The 23525-nt window shown below is 50.5% G+C and overlaps 7 protein-coding genes across 7 annotated transcripts; 4 read left to right on the forward strand and 3 right to left on the reverse strand.

The window, feature by feature from the left end:
* Positions 1-221: 221 nt before the first annotated feature.
* Positions 222-2597, reverse strand: BCR38DRAFT_389151 (tyrosinase precursor). The gene is made up of 4 exons (XM_040857539.1): positions 2109-2597; positions 1921-2051; positions 1583-1828; positions 222-1529 (listed from the first exon to the last, which is right to left on the reverse strand). Exons 1-4 carry the CDS (start codon positions 2395-2397, stop codon positions 324-326), a joined length of 1872 nt encoding a protein of 623 aa, XP_040716907.1. The 5' UTR covers positions 2398-2597; the 3' UTR covers positions 222-323.
* Positions 2598-3143: 546 nt separating this feature from the next.
* On the reverse strand, positions 3144-7285 carry BCR38DRAFT_428823 (RNA polymerase-like protein). Its single transcript, XM_040859920.1, has 2 exons — positions 6648-7285; positions 3144-6588 (listed from the first exon to the last, which is right to left on the reverse strand). The coding sequence occupies exons 1-2, from the start codon at positions 7110-7112 to the stop codon at positions 3328-3330; spliced, it is 3726 nt and encodes a 1241-aa protein (XP_040716908.1). The 5' UTR covers positions 7113-7285; the 3' UTR covers positions 3144-3327.
* A 2562-nt stretch (positions 7286-9847) lies between these two features.
* Positions 9848-10710, forward strand: BCR38DRAFT_456620 (P-loop containing nucleoside triphosphate hydrolase protein; the record flags this gene model as incomplete). The annotated part of the gene is made up of 4 exons (XM_040861940.1): positions 9848-9897; positions 10040-10112; positions 10180-10199; positions 10305-10710. 4 exons carry the CDS (start codon positions 9848-9850, stop codon positions 10708-10710), a joined length of 549 nt encoding a protein of 182 aa, XP_040716909.1.
* A 2818-nt stretch (positions 10711-13528) lies between these two features.
* Positions 13529-14033, forward strand: BCR38DRAFT_339010 (chitin synthesis regulation, resistance to congo red-domain-containing protein; the record flags this gene model as incomplete). Its single annotated transcript, XM_040855669.1, has 2 exons — positions 13529-13669; positions 13722-14033. The coding sequence occupies 2 exons, from the start codon at positions 13529-13531 to the stop codon at positions 14031-14033; spliced, it is 453 nt and encodes a 150-aa protein (XP_040716910.1).
* Positions 14034-18446: 4413 nt separating this feature from the next.
* On the forward strand, positions 18447-19318 carry BCR38DRAFT_169997 (uncharacterized protein). Its single transcript, XM_040853843.1, has one exon. It carries the CDS (start codon positions 18661-18663, stop codon positions 19132-19134), a length of 474 nt encoding a protein of 157 aa, XP_040716911.1. The 5' UTR covers positions 18447-18660; the 3' UTR covers positions 19135-19318.
* A 204-nt stretch (positions 19319-19522) lies between these two features.
* BCR38DRAFT_456621 (uncharacterized protein) lies at positions 19523-21399 on the forward strand (the record flags this gene model as incomplete). The annotated part of the gene is made up of 2 exons (XM_040861941.1): positions 19523-19701; positions 19764-21399. 2 exons carry the CDS (start codon positions 19523-19525, stop codon positions 21397-21399), a joined length of 1815 nt encoding a protein of 604 aa, XP_040716912.1.
* A 1157-nt stretch (positions 21400-22556) lies between these two features.
* On the reverse strand, positions 22557-23229 carry BCR38DRAFT_428833 (uncharacterized protein). Its single transcript, XM_040859921.1, has one exon. It carries the CDS (start codon positions 23052-23054, stop codon positions 22704-22706), a length of 351 nt encoding a protein of 116 aa, XP_040716913.1. The 5' UTR covers positions 23055-23229; the 3' UTR covers positions 22557-22703.
* Positions 23230-23525: the final 296 nt, after the last annotated feature.

The raw sequence follows: 23525 nt of genomic DNA on the forward strand, positions 1-23525 counted from the left end.
GTGATGTAATATTCCATATCGGGCTCTACAAGCAAGAATTTCAGTCCGTTGGGACATGATCGTAGGTTGGCCCTCAGTTTCAAGCTAAATAACGGCTTGTTACCCTTCAATGCAGGTCATTCTTTCCCCAATTACACTGCATGTGAAGGTAAAATATCATTGATTATTATGTACATGCATTGAAAACGTAAGTCGACCTCCTATTACCGCAGGATCCTCCCGTCAAAAAGATCATCGCCAATACATGTCCGCAGACAGAAAGCAGCCATGAAACGCCAAGTGCTGGATCAGTTATAAATAATCGAGTAATGTCTCCCCGGCAATCAAGAGTAGATATCGAAACGTGGGACTGTCACCCCCCAACTTGCCAGCTCCCCGATGTCCTGAGGCATGTTGACTTGTGAGCTGACAACGCTGATACCGAGTCCGTCCACATCCTTGGCATCTATGACAGATCCGTCATTTATGGCAATCCCGATTCGCAAATATTGACGTAGGAAGGGCTCGACGGCTTCGAGATCGAGGCTTCGTAGCTCGCCGGTGTCCACCAAATTCATCAGTGCTGCCGTCAAGGGTATGGTGCCGGCAATTTGGTTGGGTGCCATATTGGAGTTGCTGCCGCTGTGTGCGAATATTCCCATGGTCCCAACTAGGCTCCCCGTAATCTGCCAGGTTGAAAGGTCACCCGGGACCTCCCCAAAAAAGATATTGATGCTAAAGGACCTGTTTAGAGCGTGCTTATTTACGTGTATATTTGCAATCCACTCCCGGTATTTGCCATCCTGCACGATCTGTTCATTAGGTGTACTAGACCCTTGGGTGTCCCAAGTCGGACCCTCCGTACCAGCTCCACGAGAGGTTTCGGGAGTCTGATGTACCCCATCCTTGGAGATTTCGCCATCTTGCCTTTTATTGCGGGTTGCAAGCATTCTTGCCGGGCTATATGTTGTATAGAGCCGGTTAATGGCAGCAATTACATCGGAACGGCTTCCACTGGCAGTTTCTGCGTATGTGTATCCAAATATTTTGTGGTCGCGTACCATGTCACTGTTCCACAGATGGGTTTCGTTGTGGAAGAATGGTGTTAGTTCCGTCTGTGAATCTTGGATCTGATCCACTGAGATGGTGCGAGTAGCAAGTATGGCTGGTGTTGGCTCTATCCACGACTCATTATGGATTGTCTGCCACATGGCAAAGATCCTGTCCACCGAGGTATGATGTAGGAAGAAGACCGGGTCGAACGACGAGTACGCAATGATAGCCATGTTTCCATAATTGCCCCCACACGCTAGGTGTATTGTATCGTGAAGCGACTCGATTGAATCGTAGGTACCATTGTTGCCATATGGGATCCACCCTTCATTACTCCAGGTCGAGTAGTTATCATAGTTCGAAAAGAGATTATAGAGGCGCTGTTGGTTGCTGGGAAGTTGGCTATCAAGAGTCTTTGCTACAAGGGAATTGTTGGAGACGGGGTTGACGCTTGATATGGGTCTCGGTGCTCGCTTGGTCTCGTTCCAATGGTTGAACTACTCTCATGGTCAGGACGTTGATATCATTTGGCTTCTAGCTTAAAACGTACAGGGTACTCAGGGAAAGACGATGCGTTCAAGGGCTTAAATGTGTAACTGAACAGGGGATTCCCGATCCGCTGTCTACCATTTGGACCATCGACCTCGACGTCGGGAGAGCCGCCAACACTCAGAGGGAGAACACTGGTACCATTTGGCGGCGTGACGGCCCAATCCCAATATGGCATGCGGAAGTTCAATGCTGCTTGTGTGAAGAGGTCTTGTTGCGGCCCTTCTGGGTAGAGAGAGGCAATGAACTGGACGATATGATACATGGTTTGCTGTTTAGAAATAATCAGCATGGTCTTGCATGGAGGACCGGGTAAAAAGTTGAAAAACAGCGTCATACCTCGAATAGAGCTAGGTATGGACGATGCCAGGCTGGGAACAGGGGCGAAACGTGTGTGCAGAATCCTTCATGAGTATTGTTGGGAAGTGCTGTGACGCCCCCGTAATCCGTGTACGGTGCACCGTGGATACCTGGAATATTCATCAGGTATCACTGGCCCTCAGAAGTACTCAAGGAGAATAATTTACCTGCAATTCGATACCATGAGAAGTCATCGGTCTGGTCTGTGTACTGCATCCAGCTCAGTGCCAAGATGTAGAGGGTGAATGCTTCATGGTCGTTTTCCAAATCCCTGATCTCCCGCCTCAGCGGAATTGTGCCATTGACTAGAGGAAGTCCAGTCACAATCGATGATTGAAGGATCTGCCTCTTTTGGAAGAGGTTGCTGACATCAAGCTCATAGTCATATTCCTTGGCGGTAGTGCTCCCGAGGAGGAGCAGAACCGATAGGAGGAGAACTCTGACGAGGAGAAACATAGTTGCCTTTGAGGCCAAAGGTTAACCTCAATCAAAGAAAGGATTAAGAGAATTGTACCAAGATGAGATTCCTGGTGCAAAACTTATTGCGAAACAAGGGAAGTCACCCAACGCGTCAGAATAACGAAAGACTCGAACCCAAGAGAAAACTTGGTCCAACGTTAACAAAAAGAATTCAGAGACTTGGCTTCATATCAAACAAATTGGGCAAGAATGTGAGGGTTTCATTGAAGCTGCCGTGATGTTATAACCAGAAGGGCGCAATGGGTGCGGGACTGTGGTTGCCTTGCAAAAAAAGTAAGGACGACTAGGAAAGCGCAAAGGAAATGCAGTGAAACATGGGACGCCGATAGTCTCGATTGGTTGCTTGCCACGTTCAGTCAATTTCCACACACTGAGTTGCTCCAAACGGAAGGAACGACGGCAGTGACTCCTCAAGGCCGCCTGCCACGTATCTATGCTCATTGAGTTTTGGAGTGATTGGCTCCTGTCAACCAAATAGGAAAGAATGAGCAGAGCCATTATGACGGCTCGGCATCGAACAACGCTGATATAGTCAAGATGAGGCAAGTCTACAGGATGCATTCAACCGTACTTGGCATCGGAATGCTCCTTTGGGACCGGCTCTGTCAGGGCGGACGCATCTCCTCCCTCAGCGGGAATCGCTATAGACACAACGCGACACATGTAGGCTGCCGATCCCAAGTTCCACTTACGGCAACGTGCATCGCCTTGTTACATGTTCCTTGGGAGCAAACGAATTTATGTAAGACTGTCTCATTAACCAGGCTATCTACTTCTGATTGCTCTCATGATATCAACACCCATAATTGCCTCGGAACACATCAACGCGTAACTAGCTTAAACCGAGGAAATGCATTAGCCCCTTTTGTACTCCGTGAAATGCTATGTGCTGAAACTCGGCCGAACTCATGCCGCCACCAATGCGGGCTGAGTGCCGTTTGTCTTGACGCCCGACCGAAGAGCATCCCAGGTCGTTTGAAGAAGATGGCCTTTTCGGGGCGCATCTTTGGGGTTGACTCGGTATTTAAGTTTGATTCCCATGGCTGCCAGCTCCACGTCGAGGTACTTCAAGGCACCGGGCACGGCAACTAGAGTCGTATCCTCTCCACCGACCCACTGGTTGCCTTGTCCATCCTCCCAAATCTCACCTGTGATCTTTGTCACGTCAACATCCTCCATGTGATCTAGTCGTGTCGCACAGTTCCGGCACCGAACAGTGTTGACCGTTTTCTTCTTGCCGACGAATGGTGATGCCGTTGGCTGTATGGATAAGAAGGAACCACATTTTCGGCAGATCCAAGAGCGCGAGTAGTCGGAGCAGTTCATGAGGCGATCCTGGAGAAGGAAAGCTGTACCATGTGCTAGAAGTGCGTCTCGTTCCATTTCACCTACGCGAATACCACCTCCCCGCTTCCTTCCCTTGATAGGCTGGCCTGTCGTAGCTACAACTGGACCTGTGGTTCTGACCTGGTATTTGTCGTTGACCATGTGTCTCAGTCGCTGATAATAGACCACACCGACGTATATGTCGGCTGCCAGTTCTTCGCCTGTGATGCCCGAGTACATGGGTTCGTTTCCGTGATAGTTGTAGCCGGCCATTTTCAGTTGGTGCCCGAAGTAGTCTCCAGCCGTGTTCTCTTCGTCGAAACGGAATGGCGTCGAGTCCTGAGCCAACCCATGCATCGCACCGGCCTTGCCCGCCAACGACTCAACGAACATGCCAATGGTCATTCGGGAAGGGAAGGCATGAGGGTTGATGATGATGTCTGGCTGGATGCCTGATTCCGAAAACGGCATGTCAATAGCAGGCCATTTCTGCGACATAACACCCTTCTGGCCGTGACGAGACGAGAACTTGTCACCAATGACAGGAGACCGGGGAATGCGGAGTTTTATCGAGATGGTCTGAGCAGGCTCAGAGCCCAACTCGCTGCCAATGACCCTCACCTCCTCGACGAAGCCAACTTCCGAGTCTTTGTACTTTTCGTAGTGTGTCTGCCCATCCCGGTTGACCAGATTACCACTGTAGTCCGCTGAGACGGTGTGCCAGGCGCAGAGAGTGTCACCTTCCTGGATCATCGTCCCGATGATCGGCAAGCCATCGTCGTCAAGCGTTTTCCGAGACCAGGCCTTGACAAGACTGGTGGGGGCAAACCCAAACAGCTTTGTCACGTTTTTTGTTGACTTCGTCCGGTTCTCTTCCTTCAAGGTAATTTTCTTGACCTTATAAATAGTTCCGTGACCGAAGCCACGTTCGTGAGCGGATTTATTGATGATCATAGCGTCGTCCATGTCGTATCCCGTGTAAGAAATGACAGCAACAACAGCGTTGAAGCCATTGGGGAAGTTGTCGAATCCATAAGCGTTGTGGAGAGGTGATCTCACAATGGGAGTCTGTCCGGTCTGGATGCGATACATTTTGTTGTCCGTCCTGTAACGGAGGGAGGCACCGGGGGTACCCATAGTCTGCTTGCCCATCTGGCATTGGTACATGTTTCTGGGAGACTGGTTGAAGTCCGAAAAAGGCGTCATGTTAGCCAGAATGGAAAGAATGTTGGTCGGATCAAACTCGACGTGCGTTGATTCCCCAGATGTGATTTCGGGTTCGGTGCACGCGATGGACATGTATGGCTGCTCCAGCGGTCCGATAAAGTCTTCTTTCTCTAGTGGCAGATATTTCGTTGGCCTGACCATTCTTGCTGGCTCGGAAGACATGTAAATACCAGGATAAGATCCACCTTTGGATGCGGGAACATAGCCAATTTCCAAATGCAACGGTACACCATGACTGCCCTCAACCTTCCAATATCGGAACGTGTCCGCAAGTCGTCTAGACTCGGCAGGACTACACCAGCCGAGGATTTTGCCATTCAGCATGACGACTACGCTCTCATCCGTGGCAGCCGAAGAAGTGGAAACGACACCAAGCTCTGCAGCCAGCTGAGGTATGGCAGAGGCGTCCACCGATTTGGTCATGATCTTACATTTATGAGCAAGATGGTTGAGAAGACCACAAGGCGAACCATCAGGTGTGTGTACAGGGCAGAGGAACCCCCAGGACTCGGGTAGCAACTTTCGAACTGTCGTGGTCTTTAATTGAGCGAAGAAGCTACCTCGGTGCACCATGCGGAAATGACTGATGAAACGGAGAAAGTTGAGCTTTTCGGCCACAACCGTAAACCCTGAGACCTGTTGCAGATCCAGACCTGATGGACTTGAGAGGTTTCCAGTGGACATGAAATATTCTAGGCCATTTCCGATATTCTCGTTTGTCTTCTGGAAGATCCTTATGGGAAAGTCCTTGCCGAATTCTTGCGACGTAAATGATCTTCCGGGGAATTTCTGCAGGTACTCTCGCAAAGAAAGGCGGAGTCCGGTGGAGAGCAGCTCATCAAGCCGTTCTTTGATGATCATGCCGTAGAGGAAACCACCTAGCAAAATCTCTTGGTTCTGAACGGCATCGGGGTTGTCGACGGCACAATCACCCGCTACCAAAGCGTAGAGCTTCCTGATCATTAGGAGGATCATCCGGAACTTGTCGGAATCCTGCTCTTCCGTGACATTCACATTGCCTAGGTGCACAAGCACAATCTTGCGTAGAAACTCGGTTCCCACCTCGAAGTTGGACAACGTGTCTGATACACCAAGCACGGGTCTGAACTTCTCCCCAAGGTAGGCCCGGGTCTGAGCCATGGTGTAGAGTCCGTAAGTTTTGTAGGTACGTAATAAGAGCTCCACTCGATCCGTTAGGAAGGTATTCTGAATACCCTTGGAGTTGGGAGAGCCGACCAAGCCTTCAAAGATTTCCCGGTCATTGGTCTCCACCAGTGCTTTAAGGACCATCATGACGGGTACCAGGTACTCGTTTTTTCTCCAAGAGAAACGAAATGTGACATTACCATCGCTCAGGTAATGCAGAACATTGGTCTGTGAAGTTTCGTCAGGTCGCACCGATCTCATAATGATACCGTGGGGCGTGTAAGTCGGCCCTCTGTTCTGGAAACTCGGTCGGTAGATGGCTAAGGGGAAGTTTCTCCGATTCACTAGCAAAAGTCGTATGATCTTCTCGATGCCATTGACAATGAAGTAGCCTCCCAATTCCTCCGACTCTTCTTTTTGTGCAACCAGCTGGGCCGGGCTGCTGTTCCTGATATGGCAATACTTGGACTGGTGATTGTTCAGTTAGTCTAGTTGTCCCCTCACTGCTTCGTAAAGTCCTCTCTCACCTTGACCATAATGGGAAGCTGGCCGATTTCTCGAGTGAACTCCTTCGGGTCATCATCGTTGATTCTGTACTCGAACGTGGCCGAAAGCTTGCCCCTGTATGTAACATGTCTTTCTCGACACTCTGCCGGGAGGATATCTCGGTTCTTGATAGCGAATTTGTTGGCTGGCGGAAGCTGTGCCTTCTGCAGCTGCACGTTCTTGTACCTAATGGACACTCGATTCCTCCCAACTGGCGAAGCTTTCTCGTCACCATCAAGGAAAGTTCTTGTGTCGATGTCCGCCAAGCCCCGCGCGATCAGGCCGTCTGGCTCGAATAGAGCATCGAACGACTCAATGTGGGGGTTTACGGCGATCTGGAGTAGTGGGTAGGCGGAGCGGTCTGTAGGAGGCTCCCGAAACAGCTTTTCTCGACGTAGGGTATGGAACTCGTGGTCCCATTCTGTGCTTGTTGCCGTAGGCGCCATGGCGGGCGAGTTGAGTGCTGGTCCTCCTAGGAGCAGCGACTTAATGCAACAAGAGGCGAATTACGCGTAATGTGTAAGTTGCATCCAGCTGGAATTTGGTTTGGTCTATATAATGACAAGCAAATCTTCAGCCGCGGAGTTTCAACTAAAGAATGGCGGGCTGGATATCATCGCCGCAACTTTTCCAACGCGAGGATGATTTTTTTTTGGTTCGCGGTCTTATCGATAAGATCTTTAGTGGAGCGCACTCTTGAACGTAATGCCGCAACGGCCGTCTTCTGGTAGGGCAACAACCGGCGGCATCGATTGCACACCATCAAGTTCGATGTACAGAACACATTGCCTGGGAGCTATTATCGCTTGACTATGACGTACCCAGCTCGAGAATTAAGCTAATAATGTTCTCCCGTATCACATTCAATACCATGACCGAAGCCCATATTAATGCCCAAACACCACCAGGAGGTCAGCTTTACCTCAAGATGGATCTAGATGAGACAGACAGGGATACAAAGGGAACTCTGCAAGGCTCACTATTTTCTACCGGGAACGTTGGGGAGCTGTACCGTTTCATAGTATTGAGCGGAGTGCGCTTATGAGGTATAGGTCACAAGTTATGAGCGGGCAACGTTGTAGTTGGTTCGTACGGGCAAGGCCACCCACACCTTTTGAAAGGCTTGAGAAGCATGCAGTGGTAGCCTCTTGCACACGGTTAAGGCAATCGCGTTTCCTTTCCGCTCACGGTCTCTGCCGAGCAAGGCTGGGACCAGGCCTGTTCTCTTACGGCTGTACGGTTCCTGGTCATCTACCCGGCCATGTTGGCCTGGAGCTTCTCACTGGAGGATGGTTATGATCCAGTCAGGCATCACTGCTCTAGACACACTTGAAGCAGCCCACAGCCAGTCTTGGACCGGACCATCAAATAGGCTAGCAAGCAATGTCGGCCACTCATCTCGTCGAGACCTCCGAGGTACGACGTGCATAAGGGCATGGCGCAGGTATTTTGCAGCCCAACCTCTGCTGCATGTATTGCATAGCTAGCTACACATGCTGCCTTGCCTTGTCTTTACGTCGATGAACATGTCCCAAGCTTAGTTGATGGATGATGGCCTGGGTCCTTGATAACTGGGTCTTCAACTTCACCAACCCAGCTGGACCCGAACATACCTTATTGCTTCCTGCAACACACCTTGGCCAACCTGCATCGTCATCCACAGGACCCTCAGGGCAAAGGCTCGACGTCAACCTACCGTCTTCCTGTTGCCTGCTGTGCTGCAAACCGCTTGCACTGCTAGTCGGGTCGCCGCCTCTGCCGCCGCCTCCGCAGACGTTCGACTCGTACTACCGGACGCCCTCGATTGCAGCATTACACGACTGTGGCAGGTGCTGTAGCTGGGTCATCAATGCGTACGACCTAGCTAATGTGCCATTCTTGAAGCAAGGGAAGTTCAAGTTGTTAGTTTAGACAATTCAGCAGGCAATAGATCGATCGCATCTGCGGTACTGAGAGGGCAGCATCCCCTCCAAGAGCCCTCCGGAGTGTGGAGAAGCATTCCGTAGACCTGGCTGCCCACCAGTCAGAAAGTCCCTTATTAGCTACTGCCCGAACCAGCATACGGCGTTCCGAAGAGGCGAGCCGGAAACACAACATTTCAAAGACTTGAGCCAGAGGGAACACACACATTTTGTCAGCGACCCTGCAGCAGCACTCAACAGCACCCGTACATTCAATCATACGTTTCTCGTCGTCTTTTCCCAAGCTCCAGCTTTAATTGCGTGCAACTATCTGCTTGCATTACGCCAGCGTCTTTCGTCTTTTGAGAGCAGCTCAAGGCAGAACATCACCCCCATCGTCATCGCTAAAATAAGTTTGCAAAAGAGGTTCCGACGCCAGTTTGCCGCCCGCCTTCCCCACCAAAAGAGTACAGACATTTTGGGGTCGGTATTGTCTTGCGTACCGGTGTGACCCGCCCGGCCATTATCGAGCTCTCCCATCTTTCATCAATTTCCCTTCTTGATCGCTACCTCTAAGTCTCACGCTTTCTCAACCGCGCGCCCTATTGCTCGCTTGCCGCCATACCGCCCCATCCCGCCTGCTCACTCGTCTTTGTCGCCGTCGTCGTCTCGTCTCTGCGCCTCGACGTTGAACCGCGACTAGGTCGGGAAAGACAAACGAATGAAACCCCAGTCTTCCTAGCCGCTGCATCTTTGAATGTGCAAGGTTGACCCTCAGGCCCTCCCACTTCACTACGACCCTTTCCGAGGCACGGAGCAGCGTACAGCTTGTGCGAAGCTGAGTAGTGGGGACCGGTCATTGTGACCATCCGTCACTGTCAAAGCTGTCACGGCGTCACTGTTCATGAGCGTTCATCCCACCTGGTGTTGGAACGTTTCCGGCAGCTTTACCAACATTCACAACGCACGAACTGCTTCAGGCTTGCTCACACTTGAGCTGTGAGCGCTACGAGCACGTTGCAGATCTATTGTCATACGAGACATTTCATTCCTAATTTCAGAAAGAGCTCAGCGAGCCGAGCGCGACTATTTCGTACCTTATTTAAGACCCCAGCCCGCCGCCAACTTCAGTACTCCCGTTCCCCACCGCGCCTCTTCCTCCTAGCACCAGCACCCAGCCTTGCGCAAACTGTAATAGAGCTTCGCACACGACAACCAAGGCGCAGCCATCTCCTCTTACCTCCGTCGAGTGCGATAACTCGGCCTTGGAATCCAGCATCATGGCGGGACTATTCCGCAAGGTGTATGACTGGTTGCTCAGAACCTTTTGGTGAGTCTCTGCGATGCTCCATGCGGCGCGGGGTAACATAGGCGACACCGCTTCAGCTTCACCGCCGCACCTGATCAGATGCGCTGTTCCACCCCCAGGACGACTGGCATCGATGACATGACTGCTGACGGCTTCCAACTAGGGCGACTGAGATGGACGTGACCATGATTGGATTGCAGAATGCTGGCAAAACGTCCTTGCTTCGTGTGTTATCGGTGAGTTCCACCCCGGCCTTGATAGCTCGCAAGTGTACAAACAAAAACTGACTCCTGTATCTTCCAGGGGCAAGAATTCACGATCGAGTAAGCGCTGACCGTTCCCTGTCCTCGCCACCCGTAACCTTTCGATCTTCTCGTAGCACCGTCGCGTATCTGCGGTACTTTATATTGTCGGCTAATCCTGTGTAGCTCCATTCCCACTGTTGGCTTCAACATGAAGAAAGTACAGCGCGGCCATGTCACACTCAAGTGCTGGGACTTGGGAGGCCAACCACGGTTTCGGCCCATGTGGGAAAGGTACTGCCGAGGGGTTGACGCTATCGTGTTTATCGTCGACATCGCAGACCACAGCGTTCTTGAGCAGGCCAAGTTCGAACTCCACGACCTGATGAACAACCAAAGCCTCAAGGGCATTCCTCTGCTCGTACTGGGCAACAAGTCTGACCTTCCGGATAAGCTAAGCGTGGATGAACTGATCGATGCCATGGAGCTGAAGAGGATAGGAAACCGCGAGGTTTCTTGCTATGGCATAAGCGCGAAGGAGGAAACCAACCTGGATGCCGTAGTCCAATGGCTCATGAAGTTTGCCAGATGAGCAACCTTCCACGACCCTCACTTTCGCATGCTTTCTCTTTCATCCTTACCCCCCAGCGGATGGTACAAGGCGAATGACACCACAATAGGTGCCTGGACCTTGCGCGGCACGGGGAACATTTGACAACAGTAACGACATCCTGGGAGTTAAAGACGGTTCAACTCTTCGGCCGGCGACGACCTAATATATATAAGTTCTCTCGCGAGCTTGAAGTTGGAAGTGTGCTGTCCTGTCAGCGACACTCCAACCTCTCGAAACTCACTTCCTGGCATTTCGTTATCTTAATGCGTCTCGTCAGTCCGGAGCGAACCTTTTGCTGCATTGTCACCAGCATGGAGCGAGTTTATCTTTCGGGTACTCGAAGAGTACACGGACCAGGGTGGACTGTATGATCCCATTTCTTTGGCTGGACTTCCTTCAGAGGGGTGATCTGGCGACAGGGCATCACTAAATGCCATCATAATGCGAGCCAGCATTTAGATGTACCTAGGCGCAGACCATGATGAATCGACGATGATGATGATGACATGAGAGACTCCAGATTGTGAAACTGTGTTGCCCCCAAGCGCCACATCACCTATGTAGCGAGTGCTGTTCCAGGACAAGCATCATGGACCGTGTCAATAAGAGTCCATTGGAAAAACAGTCGAGAAAGTTGTGAGACAGGGATCCAGAATTACGTGTTTGGGGCCCGACGATGCGATGCACTGGCGACAGTTGTTCAGTTCTCAGCACGGCGTGTTCTCGAATACCAGAGGGTGTGGAACCGGGGGCATGAGATTCGACAGGTTGCAAGATTGGCCAAACGAACGAGATTGAGAAGCGAAAAGAGAGAAAGACGGGAAGGAAAATAATGTGAGGCAGGAGGACGAGGAGGATACTTGTCGGTTTGGATGCACACACAGACCACTTGATGCGCTGGCAGAGTCACCCCCAGCGTTCGTGATGATCCTGGTATTGATTGGCTCAACAGCCGACTTTGCGATGGCAGCTCATACAATAAGGTAAGGTGATATTTTTCATGTAGTGCCTAGCCTCATTTTTTGGGCAGTCAGACTGATCAAGCTCAATGACATGCTGCTGTTTTGGGGACCAAAGGGCAATATGGGCTGCAGAAATACGATGTCGGGGCGAGTACGATGGACGACAGAGGGCCAATCGCCAAGCGACGGAGATTTTTGACGTGGCCGCGCATTATTAGTCGCAGGACCGAACCGCATCACACCTCTCAATCAGGGCAATTGTACCTCGTTTTACTTGGCTGCTACCCGTCGCTTGCTGCAGCTCCAACCTGCTCCGAGACATCAGCTGTTCTTTTTCTTTATGTCTGCTCATTTTTTGGTTGCGAACATCGACATGTCATGTTGTGAGGGCGACATCACGAGCTAAGGTATATAAATTGATAAATACAATTCGCATGCACGTGAAGCAGCAGATCATCAACCCACTGCAGCGTCACGATGCTGTGTGTCCATATAACAACAAGGCGGGGAATGGTCATGGCACTCATCAGTCCCTGCTCCCACATGGAATAGAACCCCATTGAAACTTTATGACAAATCCCCACCTCTGCCTTCAAATTCGTTTGTTTTGTGGGCTCAGAATTCCTTGAAGTCGATCAAGAGAAGATTTGTTATTTTTAATCAAGGCAGCAATGCGCAGCAGGGACGAACATTCTCATGTGTTGGACAAGTTCAGTCGAATTTGAATAATAGGGTACGTGCTGAGCTACGTAATCGCGCAATAACCTCCTAATAGTCACGACCAAGTCGTATCGAAACACGTTCGTGGCCACCAGTGCCACAGTTTGTTGTTGCTTCCGGTAGCTTGGCCGCGTTGTAGCCGCTGTATTCTTCCACCGGAGTAGGCACAAGATCTTGTAACGAAATATGACGCCGGATTTGTAAACTCCGGCCAACAGCGCTGTCCGAGGTGAGCAGGAATTGGGATTATGTTGGAAGTGCCATTTATGGAATAGCAGCTGAGCTGAGGTGAATGAGCAGGGCGCTCGTTGGCCAGCTCTAACACAGCCGCCCCTGTTTGCGCTGACAGCTTAGACGATTATTTGTTGTCTGAAAATTTCCCACGGACTGCGCTGCGCTTTCGCCGATTTGATACCTACCAGCCAGCCCTACTAAATCTTCCATCATGAGCTTACAGTGCCTCTCGGACCGTCGCCATTCTAGAGCCAAAGCGGAATAGATGTATTCGTCAACAGTTGACTCCAAGCCTCGATACGCCAATCGCAAACCGGTTGGTTTGCGCCATGAGTAGCTTTTCTAGTCAAATACACAATGTCATGACTAGTTTGCGGTACCACCAGACACCCTAACTAACAAGCCAAGCTGCAGCACAGCCCCCAGAGCTCCTGTTGGCAAGGGTCTTGCCACATCCTCAATTGCTGCGATCAAACCGGGAACACGGCATAAGCAGGGAGCAGCAGGATTGTGCTTAAGAGCGTAGACATCCCCCAACCAAAATCATCTTTCGAACAGTCGTCTGAATTGAACCCGCACAAATTCATCATCGTTCCTTGATTGAAGTTGCACCACGAAGCACGGATAACTCGTACCCCACAAATAAGTTTTGTATTGTTGCAACTGCCGATTCTCGACGTCACAACACCTCGCATCCCTGCCGGCCATTTCTTACAATAACGCCTTGACAACTGCACCGTTTCGGGCGCTTTTGGGTGTTGACATTACCCATTTCCTTTTACCAACCTTCTTCCACCTACACAACAGAAGTATCAAACCTCGGAACAAACTACTCTTCTCTGAAACCAGAAATCATCAATCTCCATCGCGGATCCGCAATCATGGCTCCTGTAGTCGACCTTCTCAAACGACAATCGAGATGCCCTAGCGGACAGTACTATCGTAATGGTTACTGCTACTCATCCTGGGCGTGGTATGGTCGCTGGATATTTGCAGCCGTGGTCATCGCCGTCATCATCATTGTCTTCTTTGTTTTAGCGTGAGTTATTCCCCCGTTAACTCTAACATGGCTAGATTCTGACTGCGAGTAGCTGCATAAGGTCAAGACGTCAGAGAAGACGAGGCGTTCAGCCGATGTACGGAATGGGATGGATGGCACCGCCGCAGAACTACAATAACGCCGCTCCTCCCGCATACGGCGCTCAAAATCAATCGTACCCGATGAACAACCAGCCACAGTATACCGGCAACACGTTCAACACCAACGACGGATATTACGGCCATCATGAAGGCATTGCGCCGCCCAAGAATGTGTACACGAATGACAACCGCAATGAGACTTATGCGCCACCCGAAGGCCCGCCCCCGGGCAAGACTATCCGATAGACGATGCTCAGGAAACGTGCATCATGAGACGGTCGGAAAAGAAGCTTGAGGAAATATCAAGGAGATGATTTTACGAATTACTTTTGGACCATAGAAGATGAGGATTCAGGCTGGATCGTCTGGGCATACGGCGTTGGGACATGCTTTGTTCAAAGGGAGAGAGTATACTCTTGCCTCGGAAGGGCTTAGCTTGGGTCTGAAGCGTGGCGCATGCGCGTCTAGGATACTGTAATAACTGACTTTGTAAAACATATTCTCATTCCCTACATCGTGCAATCAATCATATTCACCTGGTTGCAGTTGTGGTTATCACCTTTTCGTTAGCCGATCCGTCAGGGGATGAATGATCTCACAGCTTAGATCGAGGCTGTTGGTGCTCTTCGGTCGCAGTCGCCAGTGTTTATGCTGACTTTGCGTCGTGGAACATGACGCCAACAATGTTACGACTGATGACGACGCGAGCGCCAAGGCTTGGTGAGGTCTTTAACGCTATTCATATCGTGTTTGTATCACTGGATACTATCTCGCAAGCTCCCGAAATTCAAGTGCGAAAGGTATCGTAGGGATAGATCTTACGGCTTAGAGTAACCGTCCTATCTTGCCCAGCTAAATGCGGCCATTTACAATACGACAAAGCTCCACACAGATTCCGAACGTCCGCTAAGTTGACAGTGACATCTGATAGTCAATTTTTGTTCTTGTGACATGCACTAAAATCCTCTGAACTCTCATAAATATCACTTCGTATGACAGCAAAAACAGTAGGCGATACAAGAAGGCAATGATGGAAACCCCTGCTTGGGCGGCCTCCGATGAGAGAGCGGATTTGTTAGTGACATTCTTCAACGCTGATCGTACCAGGCGAAGCCACCGAATTCCACGTAATACGCGACCGATAGACTTCCTGGCGTGACGCCGAGATCTGGCACAGCCACTGCCACTGCCACTACAACTCTGATGCTTGGTGATTTGGGGAGGGAAATCGCTGTTGACGTATGGTGTCTCGGAAATATCGGGTTAGCTCCTTAAATATTCAAGTAACTGAACTAAGCAGCATCTTTCTATGTTGACCTGAGGTGAGTAGGTTCTGTGACGTAGGGTGGTGAAATATAGGCTGCGTACGGTGTTGCTTGAACACGAATCTGGATTCGAGGACAGACTGTATCGATTATGTACTTCCAAATATTCTATTAAATCTATGATTTTGGTGATTCGCTTATGATTGGAGGCTCCCTGTCAATTCCTAGAGAATTCGCCTGTGCTGATCTTCACCTACTGTGATGGTGCTTGCCTGCGTGGGCAGAGGTGTTTTTTCATGCAAGACAAGGGACCGTACACTTGTTTTCCTTTCTGAGACTAGTGTACGATGTAACAGTCGATAAATTTCAAGAAGACACTGCTATATGGAAAGAGGACTTGATGTTATGGCAAAGGCATTGCACACTTGTAGCGGATGTGTTGGATTCAAGGCATTCATGCTTACGCAAATACCATGAAGATCATGTGTGTATATGAGTAGAATTTCTATGATATTTGAAAATAACAATAACAGAACTTACAGATGCCACGGGAGCATAAATTCAACAGAGCAAGAATGTAACATGCAGCATCGCTCGGTTTCGGTCCGGGGACCTCTCTGGGCCACCATAGTCCGATATGAGCCCAGTGCTGCTTCCACTTGCGCCAAGGTACTTTTAGGGTCTTTATTGGAAGTTCATGTGCTATCAAACAATATAAGCCCAATATTAGGTTGGTTTGGTGAGTCTTCACTGCCACTACGACGTTGGGTAGATAAGTCAATTCAGGGCCACCTTGTACGAGACGGTCAGTCATCAGCTTCCAAGGACAAAATATTTGAGTGGTAATACCATGCGCAAGCCACGCATATAAAAACTTGCGTGGAGTAACTGAAGTGACGTTGGACATTTGTTAACACATCAGTGTATAAACCTGTTGGGACCTAGCCCCTTTTCCCTGACAACCTGTAACTGAACACATTGAAAGTGGATAGATCATGGTGTCGATTTCTGAACTTACTGGACTTGAGTAATCTCTGAAAGTTGGTTTCTGGGGAAGGAGAAGTACACCTTCATGAGGATCAAATCCGTAGTAGAGCAGTTTCTAGCGGTGGTAACGAGATATGAGAAGCCCCTGAACTCATATTCCAAGCATAGCTCAATTCATAACATAGAAAACTTTTGCTCGCAGAAAGATACCATGTGCCAATGACTGCTGAACTCTGCGATATTTGTTCAAGCAGTCTCCTTAATACGTTGAAAGACGGAGCGAGAGGCGTGATATTTATAGCAAGGTTATACCTACAGACCTTTGAGTGATACCCGTCTGTGTATGGCTTATTTCAGTGCTGGTTTCTACATGTAATCGTCTGTCTACGACAAAATGTTGGAACATCGAAGATCTCACAAGGTGCAGTGTAGACGAAGCTTGTCTGCAAGATATAGTTAGATCCTTTCCTGGCATGATAGCTGGGAGTCCTTTCCAGGTAAAGAGATAAGTTGCAATTCCAAGGCAATCACCAGGAGGCAGCATTGCCGTAAAGTGAATACATATTCAAATTCTTCAACCGCGCCCACCAACACATCATCACAAAAGTCCTACAGATCGCTTTAGCACTGTTAACTCATTCGAATTGAACCACCGCACCTTTGAGGCAGACTAATCAAACAAATTATATATGTGGCATACTATTTATGTTGGGAAACACCTCGGGATATTAAGCCGTTAGACGTTGACGGGTCGTGGCAGGCTCAGTCTTTGGATGCATCCCCTTGCCTTTTTCTTATTTTTTGTCTCTCTTCATCCTTCCATGTCTCATAACTACTGCCCTTTTAATTCGTCGCCCATTGTTCATTAATCGCCTTTACTTCAGCAGGAGAAGAGGTGCGACACACAGGCTTACAATACATTATGTCAATGGTGCAGTTTGCCTGAGATGCCCTAGCGATATGCTACTCAATGAGAAGGACATTCTGTGGCATACATATAAATGTACCCCACGCGGGATCATCTGCTCATGCCACAATCCAGCCAATAACATACACAGCAGGTTGATCTCTAGAGCCACCATGCCTCATTACGCGAGCTTTAGAAGCTGCCGAGGCATCACCGATAATCAACCAGCGATTTCCAAGTCTTGCCTCTACTACATATTTGACGAGGACTATATTTTTTGCAAGCTAGATTTTCCCTTCGTAATTTTCATGGTTGCCCTTCACAACTACAGTACTCTGGATAGCAAGATAAGATGCCGTTGGGGTCTCATAATCTACAAGGCAGCAAAATACCCATAACCTTAGCTGAACCCCAGCATATTTCCGGCGAACATGGGGTATACCGTCTAAACTCTGATTCCGACATCACGAACATGGCGGATTGGCTATTTGAACTACCCGCAAGCGCCACAACCTTAGTACAACAACGCCGTTTCTAGGTATCGTGGTGGAGACTGATATAGGCAACCCGGACGATCAAGCAGCTCAGGGACCAAAGCTGAGCCTGAGACCACCAGCGACTGTTAGAGTTTCGGGCTCAACCTTACTATACGTGCTTACGCAGGTACTTACTTCCATCTGAAGGTTGGCAAATTACCAAACGACCAGCCAATCTGGTTCGCTGCGTCTGTTCTGTTTCTGCTTCGTAGATATCGAGTAAAATTCGCCTACGGACATGAGCTGACCATGGATATTCCCGCCTTATATTGCCGCAATGTCCGTCTCCCAAATTACTACAGAAATTACCAGACTGAGATAGAGGGTGGAGCCAGGGTGACGTATGCACGGGCAACACCCATGTGAACGCCAATATTTGGGGTTTCGAAAAATGTTCGTTGACCTTCATATTTGCTGCAAAACAGCAGAAATGGCCCATTCGACAATTCCCTCTAGCCAGCCCACCGTGGATTGAGAAAACCCCTACATTAACAGCCTCGGCAGGCCGATGGATCGTACAACCGAATTGCAAACGTTCAATCGCAAGTCACGCGACTGCGAGGTTATGTCTGCGAAGACCGTGCCAAGCGGCGACTATTGTCAAGCACTGGCTTTGTGGACAAAATCGATTTCCGGCGAGGCCGCGCTGTCTGAAATCACGAGTCTCACCGGGGTCAAGTAAGGTCATGCCTCAGGATATGGGTTATCGCTATCGTCGGTTGGGTCTCAATTCCAAGGTCATTTCCTTCTTCCCCTGCCTTGTGCTTCTCTTATGGTGATCAAGATGGTCACAGGTGAGATGAACCCCACGAGGCCGCGGAGACTCGAAGAGGAAGCAATGCGCGTAATTGATCGTCCGAAGTTTGATAGTGGCATGACCTTGCATCCTCCTCATTCGTATATTGACTCGAATCTCATAATATCGCTCGAGGCAGCGAGTCAACATGCACGTGTGAGGAAAGAGACATTCTTGACGCCCGCTCTGTCTCATGCAAGAACGTCTTTTTATGGTTCGAACGGACCAATTGACGATATTTCCAGAACGGGTTGTTCCTCTGGATGTTACATTGCCCTGGGTTCCACGCCATCATATGGAAACGGCAATGAAGTGATTAGTTCTCCACTATCTGTTTTCAACATTGAAAGTGGTTCAACCCCCAAGCTGTGAGACGTCACTGATGACTCCCACAGGCCTACAGGCCGTTTTAGAGCCAACACTCCGACACAGCCTCGCCCTGCACGTTTCACACGGCAGGTTGAGACTCGCTCGGGCGAGTCGCATCGCGGAGGAGGCAATTGCAGAATGGGCGTGCCACCAGCTGAAAGCAGCGTTGCCAGCCGCACAATGGCATCCAATTGTGCCGGATCGTACATCTTGGCAATCCCATCACCTATCCGTCGCAAGGATGTCCCGTCCCCCAGTCTCTACTAAGCAGTCTTCGCTATTAGCGGATCTCGTCAGGGGTGCAATCGCTTCGCAAGTGCATGCTAATTGCGACTCGCCCTTGGAACTGCCGTTCTTCATTTCTCCCGCTGCCATTCTACACCTGTTTTGCGGAAATCCCCTCCTTCAATATTCTCGCTGGCTGCAACCTTCGTTTTCGCAGACTGGCGAGAGACCAAAGAAACAAAGTACTCTTATTCGCGTCTAACAATCTTCTTCTTTTTTTCTCTGTACTGGTGTGGCTGCGCTCGAGTACCGACGTTCATTATCGCTTGACGCAACTTTATTGCTTGGACTCTCATTTCTTTCAGACGAACTGATTGTTTGCCACGGCGCGGTTGGAGGAAAACGGCCTGATTTGGCAACTCGTGCTACGCGACGGCAATTTGCGAGAACGACAACAGCCTTACTACGAATTGAGTCTCTTCTCAGGGGGTTGTGCCGATCAGACTTTCCTTAACGTTTTAGAGGATGGAGAACTAGCACCTATTCCTTTCAACCCGAAATTCACGACAAACGGTCGATTCCCCCAGGCCACACACTCTTTGCGGTGGGCTGGGATACAGTGAGCGAAGATGCCTCACATTGGTGCCGAGATGGCGCGAAGCTTTGGGGAGGAGCGCAGTCTGGCGCAAGCATTTCAAGACCTCGTGGTCCGGAGCGTATCGGCTGGCATAGGGAAGCGCCAATCGATTAGCAGTATTGAGGGGCAGATTACCGACGTGAAAACGGCCTTCTCAAGCTGGGACAATTGCATGCAGGCCAGTTTTTGCAAGTATGGCACCTCGTACCTTCGTTAACTCGTCATGAACTCGTGCCGCTGCTGACATGGCACAGGTGGCCAGTGATCGCCGTGATCATTGTGGGCGGTCTGATTATATTCTCAGTTGTGTGGTGCATCGCGCGCTGCTTATGCTGTGGTGTTTCATGCTGCTGCGAGTGCTGTTACTGTCTCAAATGTTGCGGTAACTGCTGCGGTTGTTGCGATGCTCCTAACAAGCGCCACAAATATCTTGACGAGCCGTATGTGCCGCCGCATCAGGACCAAGGCTACCGCTCACAAGCGCCCATGAACGCGGCCCCAGCTCCGATGGTTTCTGGTGCCCTTGCCAAACCCGAGCCTCCCCAGTATGCCGAATTTGAATCCGGAAAGAAAGGACACGAGGATGAATTGCCCCAGATGCCGAGTTGGGAAGGCGCCGGATCGAAGAAAGTGTTGGTCGAGGACGAGCCTGTTGAGATGGATGACCTTAAGAAGCCTGAGAGTGCACAAAACTTGCCGCCCATGGCTCCCGGGGCCGCGTCTCATCCTGCGAGTCCGAATCCGATGTCTTCTTTTGGTGGTAACAGCCCTTACGGGGCCCCATCTAGCCAGGCTGCGTCTAGCGGGTATATGACTGCAAACTCCGCAATGGACCCTTACGCGATGAACACACCGGGACAGGGCTATAACAATGGAGGGTTTAGCCAAGCATCGCGCGAAAACCTGAACCAAGCATACGGCAACCAAGGTTACGGCAATCAGGGCTACGGAACCCCGGGTTATGGCGTGGCAGCTGCTGGCGCGGGTGCGGTCGCGGGTGCTGGTGCTATGGGCGCTATGGGTGCCATGAATCAAGGCCGGGGGACGCCTCAACAAGACTACAACAATGCTGGCTATCGTGGACTGACGGACCTGCCCCAAACTCAAACCCCGGCACCGTACGACAATTACGGGCGAAGTGGAACGCCGCGGAGCCGAACACCTGGGATGCCAGCAAACGGCGGCTATAGTAACGATCAATATGGACAGAACAGACCGCCGCGTAATCGAACACCGGGAATGCCAGCGAACGACGGGTATACCAATGATCAATATGGACAAAGTGGCCCGCCGCGCAGTCGAACACCGGGAATGCCAGCGAACGACGGGTATACCAATGATCAATATGGACAAAGTGGCCCGCCGCGCAGTCGAACACCGGGAATGTCAGCAAACGCGGGATACGGCAATGATCCATATGGACAGAGCGGAGCACCGCGGAGCCGAACACCGGGAACGCCGGCGAATGGGGGATACGGCCGGGCCCTTCCCCGTCGGGCTGCTACGCAGGATGCGTATGGAAATCCTGATCGAATGCGGTCTCCAGCGCCTCAACAGGGGGGATACGGTTACGAGCAAAGATCGCAGACATTCGACAGCTATGGACAACAACAACAACAACAACAACAACAATACAGAGGCGCTCCGCAAAGACAGTACTCATCCGAGTCGACGCAACCGCTGGCAAGGCAGGCTCCAGACCGCCAGTACTCGGATTCCCAATACTCGGACGCTCAGCCCGCGCCTTCCCATTCTCCTCTGCAAAATGTGGGTGGCTTTGACTTCAACTCAGGCTTCAGTCGGAGCGAGAACGCAAGCCCAGCTCCTCAACAGTCTGCCAATGGAGCGACTGCATATCCCGGGTATCGAGCATATAAGCCTGCTCAATAAAATCTGTTGACATGTAGAATCATCGATTTTGTGTATGTAGGCATTTGGGACTGATGACACAGAGCTCTGGCGTTCGGTGCGGCGAGGGGTGCATGCATGGCATATTCATTTCCCCAAGGGTGAGTTCGGAGGTATTGTATAACGATACGGGCTTGGTGTACAAAAACATTTTTGATTCATGGCATTGTCACATAGCCTCGAGGAAAGCTCCGGGAGCTGAATGAGATTTACAGATTACACATCAATCAGCACTGTTTTCAATGATTCTGACCATGCTTGCGAGTGGAACAGCCGAGGAGGTGGTTTTGCTCAACAATGGGATTGAAGTGAAGTTGATATCTGACACAAGACAATCGAGGGCAGTTTATTCAGACAGGACCGAGCCTCGGACTTCACATCAATCGGGCAGCTGAGCAGGGTAGGATAAAGATAAGAACAAGGCTGGATAGAACATGTATATTGGCGCTTCGACCTTAAAGCTGAGGGTAATATCTCATCTGTGGGATCGCACTGGCACTGGCACCGGCATTCCGGCTACATACGAAGGTGAACAAAGGAAGTACAGGTGGGGGCTCCAAGCCGCACAAGGGCACTCAAGTATCTCAGATCCACCTCACCATGACCTCAGGCCACCAATTCCACATCATCCTACAAAGATAGTCGAGGCATAAAAACAGGATTGAAGCAGAGTGGTCAAATACGTGCAAAACAGATGAGCTTTCGCTCAGGGCTGATTCTTGTATCGATAAAACCGCGCCGTTCACATGAAGGGAGAGTTAACAATACTACAAGACTTGATATAAAACATTTCATTTGCCCTCGACCGGAGAAGAATCTGGGTATCTGATATATCTATACTGACCGAGAACGCCACATGTCCTACTGACAGGCCTGTTTCCTCCAAGTAACAGTGGGTATAGTCCTCGCAGGAAGAAGACTCGTCCTCCGCAACCGATATGTGTGAGCCTGTCCCAGAAAACACCAGGGGGCATGATCCTCCGCAGGTTGTCCCTGTCCCTGTTCTCTGAAAACCGCATTTGTACTGAAATGTAATGTGTACATTGTTGTCCAAATCATCATTCATATCATCAATGTCCCGGTCTTCTCATCGAATAAAAGGGGGAACTTCGTTACCGTGGTCGATTTCAGAAGTAAACGTCATCTGAGAAAATGAGATCGTTCTCCACAGCACCTGATCGAAGCATTCCAATCCAGTGGGAAAAAATGGAGCCCCAGCTTCAACGAAGCCCAGAGTTTCCAGTAACAATAAATCAGGACGGGTAATCAGTATGGGTGACAGTAAGTCAAGTAGAATATGAGGGGGGACACGCAAGCTCAAGCGCAGCCTTCACATTCGATTTGATCCTCTCCTCCGCTTCCTTCCGCAAATTCGCCTGCTTCTTTTCCTCAAACTGCTCCAAAAGCTCCTCCTGCTCAGCCTTCTTAAGCTCCACCAGCTTGTGCAGCGTCTTGTCGTCGTCGTTGACGAAGCCGTGCTCAGCTTTGACCTCGTTGTACAACAATTTTTGGGCCGAATCATCGGGCAACGGGTCTTTCAGGGGAGATTTTCCCGGCGTAGACGTGGATGTGGACAGACGGCCGTGAGGCTCGTCGAGTCGCCGCCAGCGCACTATGGAGGGCGGATGCTGGGGCATGTAGTACTGGACGTTCACGGTGGAGTTAAAGCGGGTGCGGCGGCGCTGCGAGGGTGGGATCGTGGTCACGGGGCCGGGGGTGCCATTGGCAAGCTCGCTGCAGCGAAAACCACCAGATGAGGAACTGGCAGAACCCGGGCTAATTACGCTTGCAGGAGACCGGCAAGGAGCAGTCAGATCCTTAAGAGCCCCGTTGATGCTCAGCTCGGGGTTATAACCTGCTTCAGCCTGCGCTGTAAGGGCGTCAGGCACGGTGAAGGCATCGCCCAGCTCGAAGTGACCGCCTTCGTAGATAGCAAAGGTGCGATCGCACCACTCTCCACCTTCGCCGGTTGTCGCGTCTTGTTGAGAATCGTCATCATTTGCAGAATGGACAGCGTCGTAATCGCTCGAGTCGTCGTCTGACGAAGCCTTGATGTCACTGGCGTTATCCGAACCGCTGGCATACTCAGCTCGGGCTGCGGGCTTGGC

The sequence above is a fragment of the Pseudomassariella vexata genome (genome assembly GCF_002105095.1).
Source record: "Pseudomassariella vexata strain CBS 129021 chromosome Unknown BCR38scaffold_5, whole genome shotgun sequence".
NCBI classification, from domain to species: domain Eukaryota; kingdom Fungi; phylum Ascomycota; class Sordariomycetes; order Amphisphaeriales; family Pseudomassariaceae; genus Pseudomassariella; species Pseudomassariella vexata.

Excerpts from the sequence above, each read along its gene's own strand:
- BCR38DRAFT_169997 (XM_040853843.1), top strand. The coding sequence starts at position 18,661 with ATGACTCCCACAGGCCTACAGGCCGTTTTAGAGCCAACACTCCGACAC.
- BCR38DRAFT_428833 (XM_040859921.1), bottom strand. The coding sequence starts at position 23,054 with ATGCCCCAGCATCCGCCCTCCATAGTGCGCTGGCGGCGACTCGACGAG.
- BCR38DRAFT_428823 (XM_040859920.1), bottom strand. The coding sequence starts at position 7,112 with ATGGCGCCTACGGCAACAAGCACAGAATGGGACCACGAGTTCCATACC. Across the intron at positions 6,589-6,647 it reads AGCTTCCCATTATGGTCAAG|TCCAAGTATTGCCATATCAG; the intron begins GTGAGAGAGGAC and ends AACAATCACCAG.
- BCR38DRAFT_389151 (XM_040857539.1), bottom strand. The coding sequence starts at position 2,397 with ATGTTTCTCCTCGTCAGAGTTCTCCTCCTATCGGTTCTGCTCCTCCTC. Across the intron at positions 2,052-2,108 it reads CTCATGGTATCGAATTGCAG|GTATCCACGGTGCACCGTAC; the intron begins GTAAATTATTCT and ends TGAATATTCCAG. Across the intron at positions 1,829-1,920 it reads CATACCTAGCTCTATTCGAG|TTCATTGCCTCTCTCTACCC; the intron begins GTATGACGCTGT and ends CATATCGTCCAG.